Source organism: Cynocephalus volans, chromosome 5 (assembly GCF_027409185.1).
Source record: "Cynocephalus volans isolate mCynVol1 chromosome 5, mCynVol1.pri, whole genome shotgun sequence".
NCBI classification, from domain to species: Eukaryota; Metazoa; Chordata; class Mammalia; order Dermoptera; family Cynocephalidae; genus Cynocephalus; species Cynocephalus volans.
Window position 1 is genome coordinate 151,386,774 of NC_084464.1, and position 8,359 is coordinate 151,395,132.

Here is an 8,359-nt window from a genome sequence, read left to right on the forward strand (position 1 = left end):
AAGAACTGTCTTTACTATTGGAAGGATCTACTATTGTTACTCTTTGTGAATACTAAGCGCTTGCTTAGACCAAATAAACAACTTTTTATGTCTTTTTCTTTTAGATGATTTTGCTTATCATTCAGCATTGATTTGTTTGTGACTCCCAATCAACTTACTTTGCTGTTGCTGTTCTTAAATAAAATTGCTGAGAATTGGGTGACGAAGAAGCTAAGAATAAAAAAATTCCATATGAGAACGATTTCAAACTCTAGTTTATAATAATCAGGTAAAAAAAGATTTCCTGGAATTAAGCCACAGGAACTCTGGCTTAAGTCAGCGCTGTCAACTGGAAAACAAATTTCCAGACATTTGAAATTTAATTCATTTAATTTTTCTTGTAACTGGATTAGAAAATATGATTAAGTATAGCAGGATATTCTTTTACTGGATCAGTCTAACTTTGAATGAAGCAAATAGATACTAAAATCTTAAAGTAGAAGAAAGAAAGAGGGTTTTAGAGTCATTCTCTCTTTAGGAACTTACAAACAAAAATGTAAAAGAATACTACACCAGAAAAATTTGAAAACAAAAGGAAAGCTAGCATTTTACTTTGTCGTCCATAAAATTGTTCATGTGACTACATTTTTACCTTAAACCCTGATTGAATGTATGTTAGGATACTTTGAGTTAAAAACCCACAAATACAAATTAAGTATTTATCAAAGTACTATACAAATGCTTTTCAACTAATTCTTTGAAATCACCTGTCAAGTGATTATGTTGGAAATATTAAAAAAATTGATATGGGCATGTGTGTATGTTGGGGGTGGGGATAGAAAATAAAATAATTCTAGGTAGTTCAAAGACATAAAAATGATGAGGACAGCTTTTTAAAAGGCAGAAAAAATTAAATCCCTTGAGATATACAGTCGGATAATTTATTTTGGGGATTATTTGATTATAGTGTATGTGAAAGTGCATTGGAAATTACGACATTCTATACAGATGTGAAATAGCAATATTACTACCATGTTATACAACAGTGTGCATATTGTATTATCTTACAGACTTTCTGAAACTTTTATTCTGGAATTAGTTTCAGCATAAAGGAAGTGTAATAATAAAAAAGTGTAAAAGTATTTCTAGATGCTTTTAAAATTAGGATAGATTTCAAGAAATATTAAATCAGGATTACATAAATAGCATAAAAATAAAAAAGACATTAGAATTGATGTTTTGTAATAGAGGAGAATTATACATTTATAAGCATAATGAACATAAATGTTTGTTGCTTTCTGCATTTGTTCCTGCACATGAAGTCCTTATTTTCTGAAGTTACCCCAGTGGCCTTGTAAGAGTCATTCTCTTATTTCCTTATGACTAATTAAAGATGAAAACATTTTGCATTAAGCTTGGTACTTTTTTTTGTTTAAGGAAAAGTGAATTTCCTCTTTATCTTACATCTTGAAGTTACTCACTAAAAATTTATATAAATCAGATATGATGACAATTAAATAAGAACTTCAAGCCTATTCATCTCATGGGAGTACTACTGTGACGTCTTTCAGAGAGCGTTGCGATTGCTCAGTCTAAGGATAAGCCCTATAAAATGACAGGCTTTGACATGCTGGTCAGAGAAGAGGGAAGAGCAGTAGGCAGCAGGAACAGCCAACCCTTAGCCAGTACTAAGGGCAGAGAACTGCTGGAGCCTTTGTCGTGCTCCCAGGACTTCAGCACCCGAGACAGCTCCCAAAACTCTCCAGAACACTGCTCAGCAAGGTGAGTAAAAACTCCACCTTTCTTCTCCCTTTTCCCTCCTGCCTCTGGAACTTTTCTGAGGATATATTAGAATTTTCCAGTGTTTCTTCTTTTAACAGCAAAAAGACAAGTTTCTGAAGTCACCTGGTAAGAATAGAAATACCTCAATCTCTCTCATATGAAGTTTTTGACTGAAGGGTTCAGTAGGTACATTTGTTTTTGAAGTTTTCAACTTGTTGTTAAAACACTGTTTGTATTTCATATGTTGCTTAAGTAAACCTAGGAAGCATTATTCTCCTTTTTAGTTTAAGTTTAAATACTGTGATTCTTACAGACAGCAAGAGAAACAGAACTTCAACTCCTAAGATTTTATCTAGAAACTATTTACCAATGAAATGTGTAATTGGATAAAATGCAAGAAATACAAGCTTTATTTTTAATATATATTTTTTCCTTTTATGGCAAAACTTATTTCAATGACAATATGTGGTTCAATGATTTGGGGGGTATTAATTTACTACTAATTGAGTTAAGTTGTTCAAACCCAGGCTTAAGGAAATATGTTCCCAGTAATATCTACAGTTGAGAGGAAAAAGAAATGTGTATACAAAAATTTTTTATACTTATATGTATTCTATACATTTTATTCACATTATATATATACACAACACATATATGTACATACAAGTGTGTGTGTATAGTTTACCAGTAGTAGTATAAGAATTATAAATAGATGATACCTAGTTTTATATTAGTCAGAAACTAAAAGCTTAAAGTAGAAGAAATAATCAATTCCTTGAAGCTATTCTCTTAGACAGAAAAGATACTAAACTAGGATGCTACAATTCCATCATGAGAAGATTGTCCCCAGGATTATTTCCAGCATTATAAAAGTATAACATTCAATATATACTTGGGCCAGCTATGTGTGCTTGGTAAGAGGCAGCAGATTAAAAGAATCCTAATTTTCATTCAACCACATGTCACTGAGAGAAATTTTTCTAACAAAATGTAATCATATTGCAGTTTAATTCTTTCTACAAGATGAAAATTACTTTTTTTCAAACTCTGCAAGAGTCTTCAGAAATTACTGCTGACTCTCAGTTACCTTGCTGGTGACATCTGTGACTGGAAAAGCTGCTGTGATTCTCTCTTTAGAGGTGCAGAAATGGAAACCAGAAGTGAGCCCCAGCTCCTTGTGCTCCTGACACTTTTCAGTGTGCTCTTCTCACAGACCCTGGCATGGCCTCTTTTTGGAGCACCTTCTGCTCTGAGGTAAGTTCCCTTTCAATTGAGACAGTTGAACATTCCTTTTTCATCCAAATTAGAATTTCCCGTATGCTATTTTGGACAACTCAGTATTTTAAATTACGTATTATTACTTAAATCTTTTGGTTGATGTGTTAAGCAAGTTTTTTCTCAGCTTCAAGTCAACATGGCCATTCTGAGTTCTGGAATTCACTTTCGGGGCATGAGAGACAATGTGATTAGTTTTATGGGTAGGATGGATCATATTCCAAACGTGGTAGAGTGGAGATTTGATTTTCTGTTCATTCAAAAACAGTTTTAGAGAAGTAAGAAGCTTTTATCCAATGTTGGTTCAGTTCCGTTCAATTTCTGGTGGATAAATAGCTGTTTAATTAACAACCTCATTTTCAAGATCAATCAGTAAATAATCATAAAATTAGTAGTTGATTAGTGAAACTTATAAAGTCATGTTGGACAGAAATCTATCTAGGAAGACTCAATTTGTGAATATTAAAAATTGTGGGATAATTTATCTTTTGAGACTTACTCCCCCAATGAGTAAATTTTAATGTACTTGTTTGAACTATAAACCCTTAGTTTTACTATTATATATGTTGTATTCCATATTTCAAATTCAAAAAGCGTAACAAAACATTCAAAATTTTATCTGAAATAAACATGCTAAAGAAGTAAACAGTAAATGAAAACTACATTAGCTTGATTTTTCCTTCCAGTTTACAGGCACCACTATATCTAAAGGCAAATTAATCATTTCTTTGGTTATTTGCCCATTTCTTACTCTGTTTGAAGTAGACTTATGCTCAATGGAATGAATAATCTCTTAGCTGTTAGTGTTCTCTGTGAAATCTGTTTAAAGCCAGTTCCTTTGATAACTAAATATAATGGTCCTATTTGAATGGTTCTATCACAACAGATGAAAAATCACAAGAAATCTGAAGTTTTCACTGATTGCTAAGCTTCAGACCCAGAGGACCACTTGTTACTGACTACTAACTACCACATCTTTAAAAGATCATAAATGCCTAGGAGCTGTCACACTCCTTTGACGTTTATCTTAATGGTGAAAATATGCACACGAGTAGTTTTAATAGTGTACAGGGTGTTAAAAATGTGCATACATCTACAAATATAGTCATATTCTGTGTATAGGCATGACTATCCTCAGTCTTCCAGTATGGCATTATATATCCCTTATTAAAGTTGTGTTAATACATAAGTTTAGAAACTAGAAGGTCCTTAAATATTCATAGAATTTGAGTATTCATAGATGGAGAGATTCTCTGGGCTTGATCAGTACAGAAAAATACATCATGCCAGGACAGATCTTTGAAGCAAACGTTAGGAACCTAGAGAGAAGAGCAGTTACTACTCAGCTCTTGAGATGTTTGGGACAAATAATACTAGAAATCACCAAATACATGAATTGTTATCAGTTTTCATATTAAATATCAATCTTTTTTTTCAAATTTCTATTTAGTATAAAATCTTTCTCTCTGTAAAATTTGACTTTGCAAAGTGAAAGGATTCTTGGTGTAGTGAAGTACACCGAGGAAGTGTACTTTGCTTAATACTCTGATAGGACTTAATTAAGTAGATCTTATGTTTGGTATATTCAGTTTATAAAAGCTGTATGATATCTACTTTAGGGGATAATAAAAGTTTCACTCTTTATACTCGTTCACCACAGAAGCCATTCAGTCAAATTATGCTATTCTTACATTGCGATTGGGTGATACTTCCCAAGATTTTGAGTTCCTTATTTTAAATGGCTACAAAACCATAAACACTATCTTCTAGGAAAGGAATGCATTATACTTTTACTGTATTTTTCCCTAATAGGTTGGGTGACAGAATACCATTTGAAGGAGCAAGTGAACCTGACCAAGTTTCATTTAAAGCAGATACTGACATCTTGCAGAATGCATTAGCTGAAAATGACACACCCTATTACGATGTATCCAGGTGAGTTTATTTTTATTGAGTTTTATTTTAGAAAATATATTTTAGAAATACAAATGCTCAAATTTTTTCTCACCATGAAACTATTCCTATAGCACAGTACTTCACTCAGCCTAATTTTTTGCCGTTCTCGTGAGCTATTTATGACTTTCGCGTAGAAAGGTTGTGACAAGCCAGGATGAGCACATCATTCACTTACATTCTGTCACACATATCTTCAAAACCACAGACTGAATGTACCAAGCCTGTTAAATCTACAGCATTTAGAATTCTATGATGGAGTAGGGTTAGATTCATCTGTATGTCTAACAGAACTGTTTGTCTAGAGCAGCATTCCAGTACAGACCTAGTAGCTCCACACTGAGGACAACATATAAAAGCTTCCTCATTGGGATGGAAAAGTTGGTTAATAGGCCCTAAGATCCTCCCTGTCTCAAGAGATTTTGTTTCCAAATAGTTTGGCAGAAGAAATAACAGAAAGTATAATCGGTTTGTGAATTCGCCAAACTCAGGCTATTTTCCCATTGCATATATCCTTATTCAGGATAGCAAAAGTAAAGCACTATAAATAAATAGAAACTAATTTAAAGATTCTACCAGGAAGTGATATTAAAATATACTTCTAAAATAGCTGATTTCTTTAAATTTTCAAAGTTTTGGGCTAGAAATATAGAGTATATCTTGATATAGAAAATATCTTTTGTTAGGGTGATAAGAAGCCTTTTGGAGTTGAGTTTTAATGAGAAGCTTTCATAATAAGTGAATAAATTTTTTTGTTATTTAACAAGCCAAAATATATTCTAGAAAGCCATTTACAAAATAACAGCTATCCTTTCTTCCTTGTTTTAGAAATGCCAGACATGCCGATGGAGTTTTCACCAGTGACTTTAGCAGACTTTTGGGTCAACTTTCTGCAAAAAAGTACCTTGAGTCCCTTATTGGCAAACGAGTTAGGTAAAGAGAATTTATTATTTTTATCAAATGTGTTATCACTCAGTTTGCAAATTATATTTTCACTCTTAACATGTTATTTGCCTTGTTCAAAATTGATAACTCTTCGATAATGTTTAATTTAGATAAACAAAGTAATTTGTACTCTTGAATAAAAATACCAGGCCCATGGATTAAAGAAATAAGGCTTTTTAGTAATATATTCGACTCCAGACACACTTACTTTTCTTAAGTAGCAATAATTTACAAATCCGCAATTAAATTGAACAAGACAAGGTAAAACATAAATAAGAAATAGTATAAACTGAAGCAAATTCTAAGGCCAAGTGTAATACTTGCATTTTGCTTCTTGTCAAACTAAGTGCTGGAGGATTCTTTCTTTAAATGGCCAATTGTCGAATATTTAGGTGACACTGCTCAAGGTAGCTTAGCTTTTAAAGAAGCATTTATTTATTTATTTTAAATTTCTCCTAATTGTAGAATACATCTTCAACCATTCCCTAATTTGATTGTTTTGATAAATTATTTGCTCAGTTAGTACAGAACATGTCTGAAAGCAGTCCCAGGTAATGTCAAGGTATGAAGGTACTTCAAAAAGCTTGTGGAAAAATAGAATTAAAAGATAACACAAATCTATTTATGAACTTTTTGAAGTGCACTCATATGTTAAATTATTCCTTGCTCCCCTATCCTTAGGCTTAACTGTATTTTTCTTTTAGCCTTTTTGTGACAGAAAATGAGTTAAATGTTGGAATTCCTTTTTATCTGACTCTGAGAAATTTGAAACATTGGCGCATTCACCATTTCTTGTTAAAACTCTTTGATTTCCTTTTTCTCACATCTCTTAGTGCTAACATCTCTGAAGACCCTGTACCAATCAAACGTCACTCAGATGCAGTCTTCACTGACAACTATACCCGCCTTAGAAAACAAATGGCTGTAAAGAAATACTTGAACTCAATCTTGAATGGGAAAAGGAGGTAAAGAAAAAGAGAACTCGCTAAAATAAGAAATTATAAATGACTTCAAAACTTAAGCTATGTATGGAGACCTATCTATCTCTCTATCCCCCTATTTATCTATACTGTGTGGAGCAGTCATTCTCAACCTTGGCTGACATCGGACTACCACGGAGAAATTTTAAAACACTGATGTCTGGGCCTTACCCTAAACCGATTGCCAAGAAATCAGTGCCCCTGGAAATAAGGCCCTAGAACTGGTGTTTTTGATGAGCTTCCTGCTTGATTCTACTGTGTTGCCGAGGTTAAAAATGATGACTGTAGAGACATCTAGTCTGAATCTGGGAGTAGCTTTTATCAAAAATGCTAACTTTTAAAACACGTGAAGTGTAATCAATTAGCAATTTGGTAATACATGGAACTCCCTTCGCGTGGTATTCAGTACCTTTATTTTATCAAGTTAAACCATAAGGTATTTTATGTAGCTAGATTCTGTAAGACTTATGTCTCTCTGTGGTGTGTAAATATTAGATACAATATTGCTCTTTTTTAATTTCAGTTATTTATATTTACATGGTGAGTATTAAGGAAGATTCTGTTTGGGTGAGATCAGACAAGATGACTTTCTTTGCCCACTAAATTATAGTTCTTTATGAATAAATGTAGACACTAAGATTGAGAAACAATTTACAGGTAATAACTAACCTCAAAGATAATTGTTTAGCCCCGAGTGCGCTTTACAGAGCACAGAGAACACCTTAGTCATTATGTCTTCATTGCTTCTTTAGAGCTTTTCTCATCTAAGAGCTTTAAAGTGCACAATTTTTTTTTTCCGGTCTGCAGCAGTGAGGGGGAATCTCCTGACTTCCCTGAAGAGTTAGAAAACTGATGAAAAAGCTCTTTGGAGAAAAGCTGATGACGACTTCCCAGTGGTGGGTATATCTGTGCATTCTTACTATGTTCTCATACCAGTCACCTAATTATGTAAGTAGGTAAGAGTCGCTTGGTATAAAACATCTTAGGGTTAAATAATTTCTACCATGAGACCTCATCTAAGTAGGCACCAACCCAGTAAGCAGCTTAAAATGATTCACACAATGTTCTGATCACATAAAAGAGAAAGCTCATAATGAGCAAACAGTTTGGTATCTGAATGGTACTCCTAATTTACTCAGACTAATTCCTACCCTTGTGTTGAGATAAAAAACAGAGGAGCCTGACTCACACTCATGAGAAAAACTGGCTTGCTTTCTGAGAATCAAGCCATGCTGCTCACATTAAAGTAAGGTTCAATTCCACAATTGATTGCCAGCACCACACTTAAGTACAGGGAGATACCACCAAATTACAGCAAGCCTCATTATTACGAACTACCAAGGCACCCTGGGTCTAATTGTGTTACTTGAAACATAGCAAACTTCATGCAGAAAAAGTCAAATTTAGCTTGTTTTACCTAAAAATTGACTGTAGGTATTATGACC

General features: G+C 33.4%; 1 protein-coding gene across 1 annotated transcript; it reads left to right on the plus strand.

The window, feature by feature from the left end:
- The first annotated feature begins 1,681 nt into the window (after nt 1-1,681).
- On the plus strand, nt 1,682-7,767 carry VIP (vasoactive intestinal peptide). The gene is made up of 6 exons (XM_063098376.1): nt 1,682-1,761; nt 2,899-3,015; nt 4,849-4,971; nt 5,818-5,922; nt 6,768-6,899; nt 7,722-7,767. Exons 2-6 carry the CDS (start codon nt 2,909-2,911, stop codon nt 7,765-7,767), a joined length of 513 nt encoding a protein of 170 aa, XP_062954446.1. The 5' UTR covers nt 1,682-1,761; nt 2,899-2,908.
- The last annotated feature ends 592 nt before the right edge of the window (nt 7,768-8,359 follow it).

Coding starts and splice junctions, on each gene's coding strand:
- VIP (XM_063098376.1), top strand. CDS start 2,909: ATGGAAACCAGAAGTGAGCCCCAGCTCCTTGTGCTCCTGACACTTTTC. Junction 3,016..4,848: donor GGAGCACCTTCTGCTCTGAG/GTAAGTTCCCTT, acceptor TTTCCCTAATAG/GTTGGGTGACAGAATACCAT. Junction 4,972..5,817: donor CCCTATTACGATGTATCCAG/GTGAGTTTATTT, acceptor TCCTTGTTTTAG/AAATGCCAGACATGCCGATG.